This window comes from Rhinolophus ferrumequinum, chromosome 8, assembly GCF_004115265.2.
Source record: "Rhinolophus ferrumequinum isolate MPI-CBG mRhiFer1 chromosome 8, mRhiFer1_v1.p, whole genome shotgun sequence".
Lineage (NCBI taxonomy): Eukaryota > Metazoa > Chordata > Mammalia > Chiroptera > Rhinolophidae > Rhinolophus > Rhinolophus ferrumequinum.
Genome location: NC_046291.1, coordinates 57,763,930 through 57,785,355, shown reverse-complemented (window position 1 = coordinate 57,785,355; position 21,426 = coordinate 57,763,930). Strand labels below are relative to the sequence as shown.

The 21,426-nt window shown below is 34.0% G+C and overlaps 1 protein-coding gene across 7 annotated transcripts in view; it reads left to right on the top strand.

The window, feature by feature from the left end:
- Window positions 1–21,426, top strand: part of LOC117025712 (sodium channel protein type 2 subunit alpha) — a 125,379-nt gene that overhangs the window by 93,311 nt on the left and 10,642 nt on the right. For all 7 annotated transcript variants that reach the window (XM_033111801.1, XM_033111806.1, XM_033111805.1 and 4 more), the window contains 6 exons: window positions 5,409–5,529; window positions 9,245–9,399; window positions 10,997–11,170; window positions 14,672–14,794; window positions 17,107–17,388; window positions 18,786–18,839. In XM_033111801.1, the coding sequence (XP_032967692.1) occupies window positions 5,409–5,529; window positions 9,245–9,399; window positions 10,997–11,170; window positions 14,672–14,794; window positions 17,107–17,388; window positions 18,786–18,839 (909 nt within the window). The remainder of the gene's footprint in view (window positions 1–5,408; window positions 5,530–9,244; window positions 9,400–10,996; window positions 11,171–14,671; window positions 14,795–17,106; window positions 17,389–18,785; window positions 18,840–21,426) is intronic.

Sequence of the window (21,426 nt, the reverse complement as noted above, 5' to 3'; positions counted from 1 at the left end):
GGTTCCCTAGATTTAGGAAAGATAACACCTCATGTATTAGAGGAATGATAAGAGACCTAAAATGAGACCTCAGATGTGTAATTTCTCACAATTAACTGCAGATACACATATACACAAGGGCTAGAATTATTTTTTTCATATTATGTATTAATTCTTCAGAAAAGCATGAGATATGACTCCCTAGAATAATAGCTTGTTTTTCCCAGTTTCTTGGGAAGAGGCAAAGTTTCCCTATTCTCCGAGTATCCCATTTTACGAGTTCCTTTGTAAAGAATTATATGAGGACAAGTGATCAGGTATATTATCTGCCAGTGTATTTATGAAATTTAGCTGGAGTAAGTGTAGAAAAACACTAAGTAGGAACTGATTTAAATGGACTTCATTTATTCTCAATTCTCACATTGTTACAGTTTCCAATGTCCTTGAATAGGTCTTTGATTCTCCCTCAGGAAACATTATCTGCTCCCTAAAAGAGTGCACATACTGAATTTCTTAGAAGAGGGGGAAAGAAGGGTAGGGATGGTCTGGGTAAACAATGGTGGGATGGATTCAATAGGAGCCCATCTACGAGTTTATCTTGTAGAATGTGTAGTTCTCAAGGGAAGGTTTTCCAGTGGGATAGTGATTAAGGGAGAAAAAAAGCCTAAATACCCTTTCTGTAGGAACAAAATGGGCCAAACTGTACTTTTGGGGCACTGGTAATCTGCTGAGGGGTAGGTCAACATGACCTAAGGATTACTTTTGCCATCCCAAGAAAGATCCTGCTATTTATAAATTAGGGAATTTTATAATGTACCCATTATAAAGATAAAAGAAGATTTTCTGGATAATATCGTATAATAATAATGATGTTTTGGATTTTGCCATCTTCCTTGTCAACAATTCCTTTCTAGTGGCACTTTGGTCTTAAGCCTATCCCAAAGCAAACAAAACCATCACTTTCACTGTTCAGTGTTAAGATTTTTCATGAAAAATAACCCAGAGCTCTTTAAGTACAGATTAGAATCAGGATCCACATGGAAAAAAGGATTGCCATTCTTGGAGACCAAAAGTTTAGTTAGATATGGAATACTTAATATTTGAATTATCTCTCTATTTTTTAAAAAAATCCCAATGTTTTAATTGACTCAGACTGTCCAAATTATATACAGTATTTACTAATTATATTTACTTAAAAATGTATTTTAATCTCATAATGAGAAACAAGTTTGTCTTTGAAAAACTTAATAGGAAGTTAAGTTTTCTCTCCCTTTTTCTGTTGTGATTAATAATTTTAAAAAACATTTTCACTTTCTGAAAGAAGGACTATTAGTTTGGCAAATTGATGTTTAATAATTTATCAATAGTGTGGAAAGTAAAAGTTAGAAGTAATGTGTTTAAAAATGCAAAGTTAAATATTTTGGTTTTTATATTTATTTATTAGATCATTAAGCAAAATACGATTCTGCCCTGTGTAGCTTCTATGACTATAATTGCCCAGTACTTAGAAGATGCCAGCACATTTTAAATAGTAAGAGCCCGTAATATGAGGTTTCCACTAAAAATCAAAAAAAAATTTTTTTTAAATGTTTAATATTTCCATCTGAAAGTAAATGATTGCCAATGATATTCATAGCAAATAAAAATTTGCTATTCCTGTTTGATCTCTTTACTATTCTGACATTGAAATACATTCATATTTTGTTAAAGTTTAACAAGGTAAAGGCTATTCCAACAATATCATTCAGTCTACTTGTTTCCCAATAAATAAGCACAGATAATAAAAAAGAAACCTAAATATCTAAATTTTACCAAAGAGAAGCATATAAATTGATAATGTAGATGTGGTTTTATTTCCAGCCAGTCAATATTTTGATCTGTTACTCATGTGGTACTTTATAGTGAATGATGCTAGTCTGAAGCACTTACAAACAGCCGTTATTTAAAAATTCTTTGGATGAATACTAATAGTACCACGTAATGATGTATGTTTGACAGTTCTAATTGGTGAGTTTGCACTGTAGTTAGGATTGATTGTAATTATGACCTTATCTGAAGCTGAAGATTTTTATATTCTTAATTTGATTCATTTGGTTTTTATAGGCACTTTACACACTTTAACTTTTTTAGCCAACATATTTTACAGGTTATGATATTTGCCTCACACGATTTTAAGCAAGTCATTGAATTGATGTTATATAGAAAGGTTTTATAAATCAGAATTTCTTGCCTACATCTAAGGATTATTGTTTAAAGTAAACTTTTGTTTATGAAATATTCCCATGTATCTTTAGCTCTACTATACATTAAACATATGAGGAATATAACTTGAACTAATACTAAATTCATGGCCATGAAACATGGGAATCAACAATGTCACAAGCACTATTTTGAACCTACATGTTTAATGATACATCACATCTCAATGCTCTAAATTGATGAAGATTGGATTTACTTAAGAATCATCAAAGAAATTCTCTTGGGAATCCTGGCAAAATGGAGAACAGAAGATGTAGAATTCAGCTACTAACTCACTATGACTTTTGACAAAATGATTAAATCCACATTTCCTTCTCTCAATAAACAATGGATTGCTTGATATGAAGGATTAATGTGCAGCTTAGGTTCTTTATTTCTAAACCAAGTAGAGCGATTCAGGTAATACGCAGGACAGGTAGGTCTTGTGTAGTCCACATCAGGAGGAAGATGGAGAAGGATGAGATTGCCTCTCCTTAAAGAGGTTCCACTCACTGCTGGGACTGGAGATCCATGTACATAGACTGGAAAGAAGGAAAACATTGTCAAAATGATTCAGTGTTAGTTTTCCCAATTCCAGAATTAAACTACAGTTTACTTCGTAGACTCATCTCAGGTCTGAATAATTGGGAGCCTAGTGTTGAGACAGCACACCTAATTCTAAGAGCTGTCAGTCATTATATACACAATTCAGAATCTTGGAGGATTTGTGTTACTCTACATTTAAGTCAGAATATTATTTGTATCCCCTTGAATGTGAAGGTAACTATTAGATAGGAGGTGTTGGAAATAGTTAGTGCTGGAATAAGAGTCCATGCAATGGTCATTCATTCATTTGCTATTAAGCACACACACACACACACACACACACACACACACACACCCCTAGTGATAGGTACTAGAGATACAGAGATGACAAAAGCATGACATTTGCTTCAAATGATTAAGTTTGGTGAAATATGTCTTCTAGAAATACAAAATATGTTTATGTTGCACTTTTGTAAAGCAATAACGTGACCTTTAAATACACAAATATTTGGCATCAATAAAAAGACAGCAATTAATTCTATGCCAATGCTAAGTCACTGCACTAAATGAAAGGATTGATAGTTGATATATGATATCCTCTGGAAACTTTTGAACATTTTAAACCAAGATTCCCTGGAATATCTCGTTTGGTAACTTTTCCCTATCACTGCCAAGAGCTAACCTTCATGATGTTATGAAGTTCATTCATTCTTTCATTCATTTTTAAAACAATATTTATTGAGTACCTGCAACATACCCAGTCCTGGCGTAGGTTCTGTGAAGTAATTTGCGAGGTCTAGCCTGAGCACGTGGAGCATGCTGTATGTGGATCCGCATTTTTTCCTGGGGCCCACCCTCAGTTCTTGCCCTAACTTATTCACAGTATGGTACTTGTTCCCAAAAGGAATGTTTTCCAATTCTTATTGTGGTTTGTCTGTAGTTAGACCAGATATGGGCACGCTTCAATTTTTCTGATTACTTACATCATATTTCAACATCCTGCAAATTATAAGATCAGTATTTTCAAGTCCCTCATATGTAACAATTTCATGTGAATCAGATGGATTGGAATGAGAGGGTAGATTAGTTATTTCTTAATCAACTATATGTATATAAACATGGCTACACTTATCAAAGACAAAGGACAGGAAATTAGAAAAAGTCTAAAAGATTAGAATATTTGTAATAAATCTCACTTTGATATTTCATCTTAAAATAAAATATATTTAAATTTTATTGACAAAGATATTATAATTGAGTGTCTAGTATTGTGGTATATTTGATAAGTAGAAAAATAAGTCAACAACCTACAACCTATTAACATATAATCCTTGATTAAGTAATTTGGTCAAGTTAAAAAATAATTCCCAAACTACTTCTAAGAAGGCAGACATGTATGATGTTTATGCTTCTATCATTGGTATTGTCATCTATAAATATTTTTCTTCAGCACCGCTTTGCCAAGTAAATATTTTATATAAAGAAAATTATTTTCGTATAAGAAAGGAACCATTTTCCCAGAGAAATCCACATAATCTTACCCCAAATGTGGGTAGACCGTTTCCAGTACTGACTACAACATTGGTGTTTTAGTAATTCAACATAGTTCAAGGTGCATTATATCATGTGCTTACCTCATCCCCTTTATGAAGTAGCTCTGATCAGCTCAGCCATTTACTAATGTTATGCACTAATGGTAATAACATTGTAGCAGGTTCGAGAATGCTGTGGCCCAAACTACTCTGATTCCATGTGGCATTCATACCTGGCCCTGTGTCATTCCTACAGCGTTTTAAGATCAGGTGAAAGACTGGGATCCCTTCATTTGTGCCGATCCCAGGAACGACCTGACCTGGCTAAAGTTTGTTTCTTCAAGATTTAAAACAACTTCTTTCTAGTATATTTTTCTCTGGTGGTATTTGATTTATCCTAAAGGAAAACAAAGTAACAACCAAAGATTCATTTCTGACTGTATTGATAGGACAGGTAAGAGTGCCAGAGTAACAAGTAGTTTCCTAATGCACAGTGAAACACAGGCGTGCATTGGCCAAAGAGAATGCAAAATATCAGCTCTTGCTATAAAGCTAACAATGTGCTGCTCTTTTTGAAATTAGAAAACTATAGAATGTATTTAATAACAACCAGTGGTATTTGTTTTCATGTCAACGAAAAGTGGATAAATTTAGATTGTTGCTGTTTATGTGCATTTGATCAAATCTTTTCTGCATTTGACATGAAAATACACTTGTGCAGCTTTCGTTGGTTGGGTCACAATTTTAGAATAAAACAAACTATACCATTTGCAAACTAATTTACAAAAGCAAGATCACACATGACCATACAACTCTGGCAGCTTACATAAGCTCTCTGCAGGATTTTATTTCAGAATCTTTATACATGGACTTGATCAAAATTTATTTAAGTTTCTAGCACCGTATTTTTAAAGAAAAAAAGAAATATCCTGTGGTGCCCTATCTAATCTTGTGACCACCCACCTCTACTAAAGCGAAGTGGCATTATGTTTAAGGTATTCTTAAATTACAGATCAAGGAAATGCATACAGAAGACGAGGTCACGCCTTTTGAATTTTTGTATTGTAGATTAAAGAAAATATTTTAAAGCTTTTCTGTGAAATTGATTTTCAGAAGCTAAATGCAACTAGTTCATCGGAAGGCAGCACAGTTGATATAGGAGCTCCCGCTGAGGGAGAACAACCTGAAGTTGAACCTGAAGAATCCCTGGAACCTGAAGCCTGTTTTACAGAAGGTAAGGGGAATGATGCAGATATGCTCATTAGGCTTCTCTTAGTCGTGCAGCGATTCTCTCTCCGCCTCCTTTTAATTATCTCCATCCATCTAGCAACCATTGGCTTATTTGTTATGCCTTTTCTATATCAAAACAAAGATGCTTTTTTTAAAAGGTGAGATTTAATTCATGTCATCAGATGTTCTTATGTTTGTGGATCCTGTTCAACTCTAAGAAATGCTGCTAACTATCTGGGGGTGTTGGTGCCTTCTAGAATATCTAATAAAAGCAAAGCCATATTACACCTATCTATCTTTACGCTTTAAAAAATGAGACGCTTTAAAAGTCAAATAATGAGTTTATTGTTTACTGTTTAACGGTCCCTGAGTAACAGTTATTTGTATCTCTCAAGGTCAAAAACGTTTTTTTAATACATTCTGGATGGTAATAGATAACAGATAATGAAACACCAATGTATACTATGAGCTAGATAATATGGGGCGCCATGCCATTGGAGTAATCTGAAAAGGATTTTCTGAAGCTAAAGTTACGTTATTTGCAGTATGGATCAGTTATCTCTTATCAATTAAGGCTATGTATCAAACCACCAAAACTCCTTGGCATGTAACAAAAGCATATATTTTTGCTCACAAGTCCATGGCCAGCTAGCTGGTTTTGTTGATTTTGTTTGGGCTCTCTCACAAGTCTGAGGTCCTGGGTGAGACAGTTGGGCTGAGTCAGCTCCCCTTCACGCTTGTCTCATCCTCGCACACCGGCCTGGGCTTGTTCTCATGGTGAAGGCAAAGGAGCAAGAGAGGAACCCGGATGCTGAAGACCTGTCAGGCTTCCCGTGTCAGGTTTGCTTCTGTCCTGTTCACATGCCCAACACAGATTTAGTGTGGGAATGTACTACTAATGATATAAAGAGGCATTAAAAATTAGCGCAATTCTAAAGAATATGAAATTCTTTACATTTCTCATATAAACTACTATTGTAGAAAAGAACGTTTCTCTAAAACCCTGGGAATCACTTCATTTTTAACTCATTTTTTTTTTTTTAGGTAACAGCTATTTAATAATTCATACTATGTTTTAGCTCCAAATTCAATACCATACAGTAATTGCTTAAATAAAAGTCTATTTTATAATAATGACTGCCTCAAATTGTTACTAATAATGCTGTTTTTTACAACTAATTCTAAAAAATGTTTCAATGGATGATCTACGTTTATATTAACATTAAAGCTGTTTTAATTTAAATGTTAAGCTAATTTTTAAAAAATGCAATTATGCAGACATTAGAAATCACAATTAATGTCAATAGACTATTTCAAGGTTATTACAGAAGATTGTGTTACATACACCTATTGATTTTGGACTTAAATGCGTTGGTGAAAATAAATATTTAAATATTAATTGTCACTTTTTAAATAATTTCAGAGAGAGAGCTATTTGTTCAGCATAAGTTATGAGGGAAGCCACTTTTTAACTATTTCCTTCAAAAATCTGCGTATATTTCAGTTCAGTTACTTGATTATGAAAAAATTTATGACTGCCCAAAACATTCAAGTGGTATATCACAAAAATTATTTTTATGGTATTAGTTATTACCTTTTCTCAGACGATTAGCCTATTTTAGAGTCACAATATATGCATAATAATAATTATACTATCAACATTTGTCTATTATAATTTTTTTTTAATTTTTATGAAATACACCAATATAACAGTATGGAAAATCATGATGAATAATACATAGATACCCATCAACCAACTTTAAGAATTTGAATATGTTTGTCATATTTGCTTCAGAGTTTTCCTTTAAGAATAAAACAGATACAGATCTGGCCCCTTTTGTGCCCCTTCCTTGTCCAATCTCCTTCTTTCCCTCTGAGAGGTAAGCCAGTGTCTCAAATTTGGCATTTATTATTCCCAGTAACACTGGTTAGACAGTGTTTTTTCATCTCCTATCCTCATTACGGGGAAAGAAAAACTACAGTTTTATTTAATTCATTTCAATAAATATTTTCAGGGCATGTAAGTCTTCTTCATCCTTTGGGAAACAGAAGTGTGAAAAACGTCATGCCCTCAAAAACCAACAATTATGCCATGTTATTTCTTAATTGAGAAACTAATAACATCTGATAGCACTTCATTAAGTTTTCATGAAACAAAGGATATGATTTGGTTGATCACATTATACAGTATCATCTGATAAATATCTACGCAGTAAAATATTATTCTCCTTCAAGATGAGGTTTCCATTTTTCTATTCACCGAACAAGAGCCCTCTGCTGTGGTTAAACTGTGTCTCCTGACTCCTCTCTCCCACACCTCAGTGCCCCACGTTGTATGTGCTGCCAGGTCCTATCGCCTCAGCAGTATTTTCTGATTCCTGACCGCTGTCACCCTCATTACCCTTGGTTTCACTTTCTTTAATGTTCCGCTGACTGAATCTCGCAGACTCTTAACTTGTTTTCTATCTTCTTTCTCTATCCATCTAATTCCTTAAATAGGCATAAATAAAATAATTCTAAATCAGTGTTCTTACCAGGTACATTTTCATAACTCCCAAATAAATCCTTCAATGTTTTCCCCATTAGACAGCACATAGAATTTAAATTTTCTAACTGACTCATTTAAATCCTTTTTTCAGATTGGCTCTCAGAGAGCAGATTGGCTCTTCTAGTCTTGGCTTTTTTTTTTTTTTTTTTTTTTTTTTTTTAAGGAGGGTGCAGCTCATAGTGGCCCATGCGGGGATCCAACCGGCAGCAATCTTGGTGTTACCAGCACCACACTCTAACCAACTGAGCTAACCGGCCATCCCTAGTCTTGACTTTTAATTCTGTCCATCCTGCAATTTCCAGATGTCCCTGTCACCAAGTTCTACTTGTATCATTATATCTAGATTCCTTCAGAACACCATGTACCAGACCTGACCCTTACACACCCTTCAAAGTCTAACCTCAAATCTGTTTCCTCCATAAAGCTCAATATCAGAAATTAATCTCTGCCAATGAACTCTCACAATACCTTATTTATAACCATGAAATCTGTAGGCAAATCTCCCACTAAAAATGCACATTATTTTTATAACAAAGCTATGTTTTACACATTCTAGTATTATAATTTGTCCAATACAGCTTCTTGAATATAGCAGGTAGTCAATAAATATTTGTTGATGAGCCTTTGATCTAATAGTCCACAAATTACACAAAAGCTTTTATTACATTATTGCTGATAACAGCCAGAGTTAAAACATAAATATTAAGTAATATTGGAATAGTGGCTAAATCTGATAATCTTATTTAGGGAAGTATTGTGAAAACTTTCAAATTCTATTTGCTTATAATAAAAAGGAAATGTTTATATTATATCGTTAAGTAAACTAATAAGAATTCAAATATACATAATGTCCATATATGAATGGAATCACACTCATAGGGTAAGAATAGGAGGGAAATGCCAACTTTTGGTGATTTTAAATTTCTTTCTGTTTTTCTATACTGTTTTTATAATGTAATATAATCCATTGTAATAGTCCCATAAACATAAAAAATTGTCAAATGAACGATTAAAAATCATATCAGTGATTTCTGGTTCTATAAGTAGAAGCCATCTTAAAAAGTAAAGTCATTTACAATGCATCAGGTAATAATGTAGATGAATCTCCCACCAACACAAATGACATAACCAAAGAGTAACTTTTTTCTTCATTTACTTTGACATATTTTAGACTGTGTACGGAAGTTTAAGTGTTGTCAGATAAGCATAGAAGAAGGCAAAGGAAAACTCTGGTGGAACTTGAGAAAAACTTGCTATAAAATAGTGGAGCATAACTGGTTTGAAACCTTCATTGTCTTCATGATTCTGCTCAGCAGTGGGGCACTGGTAGGTGACATGTGATCTGCTCCTTTACCTGTACCTGAAACCCTTTAGCTTTTCCTTCAATGTACTTCCTATTACATGTTTTCTACAGTAAGTTTTTTGTGAGGGTGTGACATCGTGTGATGTTTTTAGTACAGTTGTGAGAGGCTCAGGAAATAGCAACGTTTATTGTTCTGGAGTAGGCCTCAGATTGAATCAATCCCAGAACAATATGGTTTTTGTAATATTTAAAGAAGCCTCTTTTTTACTTTCAGTCATCAGAGACAGTTATTTTTAAGACTGACTATGTAGACATGATATGGGATTATCAGCTAAATATCAAACTGCTTAACATAAACTTCATTGCTGCAAGGAGCTCAGCTGTCTTATTCATACTGATTCATTAGTGCCAATCATAGTGAGTGGTAAATAGTAGACAAATATAATCACTGACTAGTAGCAAAGTGAACGTATTACAAACTTATTTTACAATAAGTTTGATTTCATTCAACAGAATGGTCAATTTGGTCAACATATTGAAGAACATAATGAAAACAGTGTAACCCATTTTCCCATTTGGTAATATAAACATAGTTGCATTTCTTTTATTTTTTTAATTAGTCAATAGTGTTTCTTATGTCGATTTCAATACAAGGATTTTGCATGGTATCTGGAAACCTCTAAGCCCACCTGTGATTTGACTAAGAATCCTACTTCCTGCCATATAGTCAGAGCAAAGAGGGTCAGTCCTGTGTTTTAAATGCCACATAGAAAGGGAACTGTGAAGTCTTGTCAGTGACAAGTGTCCTTGCTGTATTAGCTCTTGGTTCTCAAGTAACACCCAGTCAGAGCTCACCAAAGTGCGCCAACATGCTGGGACAATGACTGGTCTCTGAGGGGCTTCCACCTTCCGCTATAAATTGAGCTGAAAAGCCTTTAGACTCTGTATTAAGCCCTGGTCACAAGCCCAGATGCCACTTTTCTGCAAAACAGAAAATTTTCCTTTGTCCTTAATCCAGACCACTAGGTGATTCTGATAGTATTTCCTGTAAAGGAATTGAGTTAAATAAATGCTCTTTTCGTCCCAGAAGTCCCAAGGGCTCCTGCAGCTGAGTATGCCAACCCGTCCCAAAGAGTTCTGCAGAATGATAGCAGAGGGAGCTTCCAGACATACACTCCCCATCCCACCCCCAATCCCCCCCCCAGACACACACACACCCAGATTTCATAGATGTGAGAGAGAGAGGAGAAAGTGAGAAATTATAATCCAGTTTCCTTTCCCCTGGATAAACGGACTTCTTGCCTTATATTTACATTACTGAAAGGATACAGTCCCATGATTCTCCACGACACAAATGAGGTCTACTGGCAGATGACTTTCTGCCTCCTGCTCTAGAGAGAAGCAGCTCTTTTGACTGATGCCAACATTTTTAAATTATTTAAATTTACTGGTTGACTGAAATCTCCAGTCAGCAGTTGTTTGCATACAAATAGCCATAAAGTAAAATACAGGGCTGGGAAACACAAAGCACCTGAGAAGAGGCTTGTAGCACATTTTTCTAATAAGCTATCGATTACAGTTTATGACAATAAAATTTAATGGGATTGTTTTCTCCTACAGGCCTTTGAAGATATATATATTGAGCAGCGAAAAACCATTAAAACCATGTTAGAATATGCTGACAAAGTTTTCACTTATATATTCATCCTGGAAATGCTTCTCAAGTGGGTTGCGTATGGTTTTCAAATGTATTTTACCAATGCCTGGTGCTGGCTTGATTTCCTGATCGTTGATGTGAGTATTCTGCGCTTTCTTGTATTATTCCATTGGCCTGTGGTGCTATGGGCTAGTCCTCACGCTAGTCCTACTATGGTCTGGCACATGGTAGGTACTCGGTAATTACTGTCTTTATGGGCCCAAACACAAAAATGATGATTCTCATTTTCCCAACGAGAAGAAGCCCCAACCCATATTTTTGGACAGTTTAAATGCGTGTACTTTCATAGATGACTCAGCCAAATGCTGTTATAATTATTGACTTAGTTTCAAATTACTATTTAAAATCCCAAGTTCTACAAAATAATATATGAATGCAGTTTTGCTTTGTTACTCTTACATTTCACATAAGAACTGTATTTAAATTTTTCACAGGCATCTTTGATATTACTGTCTTTGTTGTCACCAAAGACTATTGAGAAGTGTTTATCCCACAGATGGATGACTAATTACAAAGAAATTTGAAAGGCTAATAGTAAGAGATACTTCTTGATTTGTATGATGGCTACCAGAATATAAGAAGCTTTTGAAAATGGGACATGAGGTTACTTCCTGATTCCTGAGGGAGAATTTTGAGGAAAATCTCACCTTTTATTCACAAATATAAAATCACAACTGAACAAAAATATTTAAATCATTTTTATTTAGTTTGGTGATTTACTTCTTAAATGCTTTTTAAATTAGTAGTTCATTCAGAATGGATAGGCTGGAACTGAAAGACCTTTTGTCTAGAAAAGACTAAGGGAGTCAATGGGGTGAGGGGACAGGGACATGGGGGAAGGGACAGGATGATACTCACAATCCACATAGAGGAGGAGGACGCTGGAATTTTCAGGAAAGCACAGTGTGTTTAAGGTAATATTTTGTTGATTGTAATAATTCCTTGGTTGGCAACTAAAGGCATATTTTGATATGTAAATATGCCTATCATTTTAGCAAAAGAAATATGTAAATTTACCTATCATTTTAGGAAAAGAAAAAAATGGACCGTTCTTGGATAAAATTATTTTTCACAGTTTCAGGTGAAAAAAAAAACTTTTAATCTAGTATGAGCTTTCTAATCACCAAATGGAAGGGAAAATTTCATAGGGAATAAAGAGAATTCATTGAATTTAAGAGAGAAAGATATCTTTGTTGGTTTTTTCCCCCTAATCTGTTTAAAGCAAATCCATGTTAAATATAACATATAAAGAAAGCTACATGCAGAATTACATCAAAAAGTTTTCTGGCAATAAAATAAGGCAATAGCTAATACTTAAAACCACATATGTTTGGACATTACAAACAATGGAAAAATATACCAATACTATAATAATTCTTTTATTCATATAATGAGATAGATGATACTTTTTCAAAAAAATTGTGGTTATGATACATTGGTAAATTTATAATAAAAATATCTAATATTTAATATAACTAATAATAAAGGCATTACGTCAACACTACCTGAATATAAAGAAATTCTTAAGAGAAATCTAGTCCTGCAGCTGGTGTTCATATTACCTGGCATATTTACCTTCTTAATATTGAAGAAAACTATTATATTAAACTAATCAATACTTGGCTTTATATCAATATATTTATTGAACATTATTTTGTCATTGAAGATACGAGTATGAATTTCATTTTTCGGGGCCTATGGGAGCTTACAGTTGACTAGTGAGGACAGATATGTATACAACTAAAAGATGACATCTGTATTAGAAGTGATATTCACTTCAATGAGGGCGGAAAGTCTTGAGGGCAGTGCAGTGTGAGAGCTAGAGTTTGAGGGATGAGAGTGTCGGCAGGTACCTATGAGGGGAGGGACACCAAAGCATTATGACAGGGATGCATGCCAGCAGGGCCTGTTCAAGAAACAAGCAGCCCTAGAGTACAAGCACAGTGCCACAGAGGGAGGGAGAGCATTCTGTATGGGGACGATAAGATAAGAAGGGTAAGTTGGAGAAGAGTTTGAAGACCATGAGATGCCATCCAAAGAGATTTAGACCTATGATTTAGAAAAGAAGAAGCCATTGAAAATTATCTATGTAAAGTGACAAGAGAAGCTTGCTCTTTCAGGGAGAGAAATTTTGTGGAGGTGATATTGATGGAATAAAAAGGGGGTTATTTAGAGACCAAAAGACCAGTTAGGAGATTGCTCCAGAAAGACAAAAAGTACTAAATGTATCTCCTTTGCACACTTAGCTACACAAGTCACATAACATTGGATATTTTACCACTTCTTTTAATTAGCCAATAAATACTGCCTTTGTTCAGAATTTTTTTCTTATTCTAACTTTTATCTTTTAATTTATCCTTTAATTTTCCTATCCCTTTTTGGTTCTGTCTTCAGAGAATGTAAGGAACTATAGGTCCTCATATTTTATATGAGAAAATAAGCACAATAAGTGATAATTCAGTAACTGTTTTTCAATTGTCTGTGAAGAGGAGATTTACAAAGCCTAAAAGTTTAGATTTTTATGAAAAATACCTAAACCACTTAAGATAAATTTTTATAGCTCAATTTTTTCTAAATTTAAAGGTTTCAGTAATTCAGATTATATGTGCAAAATTAGTTTGAATAAGTCAAGTTTTGTTGTAAAAATTTTGCTTCCTTTATTTTTCTTAAAAACATATGTTTTTTTCAGGTATCCAATAATATCATACTCTTAAAAGGTATATTACACACCTATTTTTCATTTATCTGGTTTTGAAATTTGGGGTACTTTAGAAGAAAATGTCTTTTCTTAGCTTATGCAGTTTTAATGAGTTTTCTATGTATTTTCAGAGGAAATCAGACATTTTTGTGCCATCTATGACAGTTACACTTTTTTAGCTGAGATTTTAAAACTTTTATCAACTATATTAGTCATCTGTATAAATGATTAAAGAAAACATTTTTCTTACAATTTCTAATTAACAAATACTAAAATCTCAGCTCGAGTTAATTATTTTAATTTGACCTAATTAATGAGTTTTTACCCTCACACTAAAATTTACAGAAAGGCAATGCCACTGTGTAGAGGCCTACATTTTCCTGAATGTGTTTATGTTCAGATTCACCAATGGTTTGCATAGTTTACTTGTACTAAGTTTTAATTTCCCTTTCAGGCCTGCTAAATAATATGAGAAGTGATACAGTTTTGCAGATAAAGATCTGTAGATGAAGATTACATGTCTGTGTCATTCTTTTTCTTCTTTGACATTTAATTTGAAAAAATGTTCTTGTCAAGAATCTTGAGAAGAGAACATGTATAGTTTATTTTTCATGTGTTTATAGCAGTGGTTCTCTAACTGTGGCTCACAGATCAGTATCATTAGACTCACCTGGGAACTTGAAGAAATGCAAATTTTCAGGCCCCACCCCAAACCTGCTGAATCAGATTCTGCCAGGGAGCTGTGTTTTCAACAAGCCCTCTGGGTGTTTTTGATACTCACTAAAGTTTGAGAACTACTGGTTTATTGCATAGAGCAAGGTTGAACTGTGTAAGTATTTTCATCTTTAAATAAGAAAATTGTGTTGCTTTTTCTGCATAGGTCTCATTGGTTAGCTTAACTGCAAATGCCTTGGGTTACTCAGAACTTGGTGCCATCAAATCCCTCAGAACACTAAGAGCTCTGAGGCCACTGAGAGCCTTATCCCGGTTTGAAGGAATGAGGGTAAGACCAAATGCTTTAGAGTTTGTTGGAATTATAATTAAGAACAGACTGACATTTCGTACCTTAAAAATGGCAAATCCATGGAGAATTTGTGTCTCCCACATTCATAGTGACGTAAGCAATCAATCAGTAATATTTGCCTTGCCAGACGTCCATAAACTTAACACTGTTGGAGACATTCACAGAATATAATGCCTGAGTGATTACTTCTAAGTAGATTTTTCACTCTATGGGAAATCTCTATCATGTTGTGTAGATTCCTGATGTGAGTCAAGATTAATTATGTTCATTTATAAATGCGCAGAAAATCCCACTCACTGTAATTTAAAACCACCAAGTCATATCTCATTTCTTCATTGCTCTAGATGATGTGTTTTGAGCCTTTCAAAGTCCAAAGGTGGCCTTTTAACTTTCAAACACAGGCTGAGATGACTAGGAGATAGGTCAACTGTTGAAATCTAACACTCATTTAGAAAGGTGGCACAAAGGAACAGGGAGGAATATGTGCTGTCCTTTGTCATCCCCTGGGGCACAAAACCTGAGACCACATACTCTCCGCATTGAGGAAATGATGATGCCTGCCTCAGTGGATTTACTTATTTTAAAAGGAACTTTTAAAAAATGATGCTTTTTGTGATATTTGAATATAGTTGCTTAGGACTTTCTGTGAATGTCGCAAACATAACCAGAAAAGAATGGTGGGTGTAGGTGTGTCTGCCTGTGTGTTTGTGTGCACATGGTTGCACAGAAAGGTATTGTTAGCCTTTAAGTTCTTTTCACTTTACCGATGTAAAATTACTGTTTTTGCAGTAGAATTTTTATTTTTAAAAATGGAATCAAACTTTCAGTATTAGTATAATTTTCATGTTTTCATATATAAGAACCTAAATTCCTAGTCCTTACATAGATTTGACTCCCTTGGAAAACACATGCATTATTTCTTTGCTATCTGGCTTTTTTAAAAAGTTATAATTGTATCTACCAGTGTCTCCCCACATTTGCGTAGTAGAGCATTCCTTGTGGTAAACTTAAAAATGAAGTGTCAAGTACCTCTGAATTATCAAAGACAGTTGAACTTCTAGTATAGCAATTTAACACGGTAATAAATTCTTTAAAACTTTATTCCATTTAAAAATATATTAAAACATTATCCTTTACTGAATAAGTTCCAGGTGCTAATTTGAAGATGAATTGTGCCTTTTGTCAAGTACCCTTTTGGTATCGTTGCTGTAAGATACCGTTATTAGTATATTTATATGTGTGTATGTATTTGTATATATTTTATTCCCATAAGGGATTTCAGGAAGGCTAATGCATGTACTTCTTACATTTTACATGTCTATTCATTGACAAGTCTATTTCTGATGTAGTTTAGGTGTGCTTGTACAGAACAAGATACTTGGCTACATATTTACTTGTGGGATAATTAAGAAATGCTCTGAAAAAGGTTCCTCAAAAGCCATGGTTAACTGAGAAAGTTGGAAGTGACAAAGCCAACAAATGAAACCCTTGTACTCAAATTTGTAATGTTTTATGAAAATGTAGTTGCTCCGAGCGAAACCTGTTCTCTGATTATTGTAATATCTCATTTTATAATTTGAGAAATTTCTTCTGAAAGGGATTCCACAAAGGAGACTCTTTAGAGCCAGAAAAGTTAAATAACTTGCCCCAAAGCACACAGCTAACTTGTGATACAAACTGGAATTCAGTTCTAAACCTGACTTCCAAACCCTTTCTCCTCATCACATGTTCAATCTCCACACTCCGATCTCTTTGTTTCCGACTTTCATTTGCAAGATGACTCTAGACTACATTGCTTGGGAGGAGAGTCCTGGCTTATACTTGCTTCTCAGAATAGTTATTATTAGTATTCCCTTTCACCCTAGAAATTCACCCTCAAGTGTTGTCTTTTAGTCTCAAATTATGGATAGTAAATTTCATGGTTTACATGATTTTAAAAAATTGTGAAATTTGTGTGATGACGTTACTTCTGTAGTCATGTCACTATTTGTGTTCTTAATTATTCTTTGCATTTATAATTAGTTTCATTATTTGATGAATGTTTACTACATGTATGGCCTTACCTATTGACAAAGCACTCTACAATTTAAAATTTAATTTATGCCATTCTTAGTATAATTAAAAATTTTAGTCAGAACTACCAAAGATTAGTTGCTGCCCAATATTTAAATTTAAGAACTGATATACTTTCTATCTTTTGACTGTTGTTGTTTTTATCCTGTTTAAAAATAGGTAAAGTAAATATTTGTTGTTGACTTTTCACCTATTTTTCCTTCTCATTTTTGTGCCAGGTTGTTGTCAATGCTCTTTTAGGAGCCATTCCATCCATAATGAATGTACTTCTGGTTTGTCTGATCTTTTGGCTAATATTCAGTATTATGGGAGTGAATCTCTTTGCTGGCAAGTTTTATCATTGTATTAACTACACCACTGGAGAAATGTTTGACGTAAGCGTGGTCAACAACTACAGTGAATGTAAAGCCCTCATAGAGAGCAATCAAACTGCCAGATGGAAAAATGTGAAAGTAAACTTCGATAATGTAGGACTTGGATATCTTTCTCTGCTTCAAGTAGTAAGTGACCACTTTATTATTCTCTGTGATGTATTATTAAAATGAATCTAATATTCTTCGTTCTCTGTATTTACAAATACATACTTCCTCAGGACCATCTGCCTAGATTCTTCCTCCATCACTGCTGAACTGTCTTTTCTTTGTCGTGTTGAAAGTGGACAACTCTGCAATGTTTATAACCTCCCAGACTATGCATTAGACCCCAGCCCCAGTCCTTTATGACTGAGATTTCTATTTAGGTTTCCATTGTTCCCCCCATCCCACCCCATCTCTACTCTGAGCAAAGTAGAGGCACTGGCCTTAGAGTGGAGTTGGAAAGGTATGGGGGAGTCATCGATTTCTGTACTCTTTCTCAGGTACTGGAGAGTATAGTCTCAAGTCTCGTCAAGTCTCCACCCACCCAACCTTCACCACTGTCATAACCCAAACTCCTTACACCCCTCGCACAGACTGCTACTCTATTCCCATCTTCCTGCCTGCTGCTTGAATACTTTCAGATTGGAAGATTGCTGTCTTGCAAATGAAAACCTTCCTATCCAGTCTGTTATATCTGCTATCAATTCATAAAGATTAATTCAACTCCTCAACAGACCACATGCACCCAGATATCAGCCACCCACGCAATACCCAAAACTATGTGAATATGATAGAAGCAGATCCTGTGGCACTAAGGAACTGTAAAACATGTACAAGACTTTTGTTCTCAGGTTACTGTTACGTTGGTGCAAAGGTAATTGTGGTTTTTGCAATTATTTTTAACCTTTTAAACCACAATTACTTTTGCACCAACCTATTGTGTCCACACTGAAAAACACAAATATTTAAAAGAGTAAATTGCAGTTGAACGTAATGTTTGTTTTCAGATTAGGAATCTGCTTCTTCTTATTTAATACTGCCTGAAAATATATAGTATATTCATCAATATTAAAGAGAATTTCAAGAACAAACCATCACGATTTGTGATTGGTGATAATACCATTTAGAAAAGAATACATAGGAAAGGAAGCATTATGGTCAAACCTTGCACCATATTTTTAAACTTGTCTGATGCTGATACTACATACATGAAATTATTTCGTCAAATTTCATGTTATATTATAGATACATCAGAGTCAAAGGTTGTTAATTGGTTTTATGATAGCATATTGTTTATGATAGCATATTGATTTAATTATAGATGTGAAAGATACATATAAATGTTATACAAGAATATAATGTTGAAGTATTTTCAAAGCATATATTATAAAACTTTGCCCAAAGTGTTTCAGTATTAATTCAAACTATTGTATATGCCTGTTTTGACTGAGTCTTGGTCAATCAATCTGATACTTAATTACTTTTTCTAATATTATAATTTGTGGGGGGGAAAGAAATTAAATGATGTGACTTCTTTACAGGCCACATTTAAGGGATGGATGGATATCATGTATGCAGCTGTTGATTCACGAAATGTAAGTCTATTTAGAGGGAAAGCTGTTTAATTTGATCCAGTAAATATTTCCAGGGTTGTATTTTAGTGATATCGTCAATAAAATAAAACCATGGATCAATTTATAGAGCGCATCTATAGTATAAAAATAAAATATTCAACCTAACATTGTTTCTTCTAAAATCTGAATTCAATGTTTTTCTCTACTCACTATGAATCTTTTAACATATTTTCTAGTATCTAGCATAGCACCTGGCACTTAAAGAATTGTTGACTGTTTTTTGCAAAATGAGGCATTTTATTTTTGGCTGTGATAGTTATGGCCATTTTGTGCACTGAAGCCTTCACAGACATGTTTTTCATTTGTCACAGATTTCCTTCAGCTTTTGATCTTCCTTGTAATAAAAAAGGATCTGGCTAATGGTGGAAAAAACAAACCGGAAGGAAAACAAACAAAAGACTTAGTACTGTGTTTTTCCCTGGGAAGTAAGATTTTTGTGTTAGAAGAAAGGGGCTTTCACAAACTATCTTATACACATCAGCACTTTTGAAAACTTCTGTGCAGTTTCTGTTCATTTCTCATTATACAGCAATGAGGGAGGAAATCACATTTTGAAAAAAAGAGATTGGCTTCTGGTATATTTCCAGAGCATAGTAATTAAGCCCAAAATGTTATTTCCCAGCACCAACAACTAGGTGTAACTCAGAAAGAATTCCTGAGGTTTGTTTTTTCTCCTTAGTAAAAATCAGAGAGCTCAAGAGCTAAAACCCCTGCATTGTATCTCTGTAAGTACCATCAGGTATCCCACTTATGGGCTGTTTTGAAGATTAATAATAATGTATTATTATTTACCACTTACGATGCTAAGGACTTTTTTATAGTATCTCATGTAATCCCAAATAATAATCTTATCATGTATTTGATATTAATTCCATTTTACCATGGAAGCAATGAGGCTTAACACATTAAGTGGTAGAACATGTTTTTGAACTCTGACCAAAAACAATGGGCTCATAACCACTTTCTACAATAGTCCCTACCTATTGATAACTTCATTTAAAATTCTCTCTACCTTTTTTTGTCACTGACCTACATGACATGCAACTTACTTTCAGTTTCTTCCTTCACAGACTGTCTGTTACATAACTCCTTGCCATTCAAGCACTTTACAAAAGATGGAATCCAATTGCCCACTAAAAATTATGAAAAGTTGCTCACTCTTTCTCTCACTAATAAACAGAGAAATGCAAATTTAAACCAAAATGAGATATCTCCTACAATGTTAAAAAGTTTGACAAATACCAACCAATATCCTTAGTTTGACAATACCAAGGATAAACAGCAATAAAAACTCCTATACCTTGCTAATGGGAAAAAAGTGGATAAATAATTCCTTAAAAAACCTAGCAATTATCACATTATTCAATAAAGTTCAAGATATTCTTTAACCCTGCAATTCCATTTTTAGCTATATCCTACAGAAACGTGTGCATTTGTAGGAGAATCAATGTACAATAATGAACTTTTTTTTTTGCCTTAACAAAAAACTGGAAACAGCTCAAAAGTAGAAGAAATAGACAAATAATTGAGTTTCATACAATGATGAAAATTGTATATGAATATAGTATACACAACAATGTGGATGAATCATAAAAATATAATAGAGTTATTACAAATGTATCTACTAGATAAAGTATAGACATAATTAACCTATTGCTCAAGAATACATAACTTTAGTGTTAACTCCAAAGAAAAAGCAAAAAAATAATTACCATAAAAGTGACAATAATGATCACACCTCGCAGGAATGGTAAAATTTCTATTTGGGAAAGAAACATCAATGTTTCCTGAGGGCCTGGCAATGTCCTAGGTTGTGAAATTCACTTTATAACAATTTATTACATTTTATACTTACATGCTGTGCACTTTGGTGGACGTATTGTATTTAATTTTAAAATGTTTAAAAGTATCATTACTACACACACAAGAAATGAAGTGAAAGTCTCATCAAAGACTGCATTTTTATAATATTTCTGATATTTTCTATTTTACCCTATTTCATTTGGGAAAAAAAATGTTGTGGGGTGCAGGTTAGCTCAGTTGGTTAGAGCGTGATAACACCATGGTTGCCGGTTCGATCCCCGCATGGGCCACTGTGAACTGCTCCCTCCTTTAAAAAAAAAGAAAAATGTCATGTTGGCCATTATCCTCTAAATTGGTATCACAACACAATGAGTCATTACCTGTATCCATTACCTCCTGTTACTGGTTGAGCTGATTTGAACAATATCATGTGAGACCTGAAAAATAGATTACAACCAAAACACAAACCAACTATCATAACTTTTTTTTTAATCAAAAGTATGCTGGACAAAAGAGGGTATCATTGTTAGAGAACCAGTGCCTAAGGCTTACTTAATAGGATTAATCTAGACACATATTGAGAATGGAAAGATCCTGCTGATATACCTATGTCCACACATACAATGATTCTGACCTATCAGAAGAAATGTGTAATAGAAATCACACCTTTACAGTTAGCTATTAATATTGGCCAAGGACTGTTTTAAGCTCTTTTCATATAGTAATATATTTCATCTTCCCAACT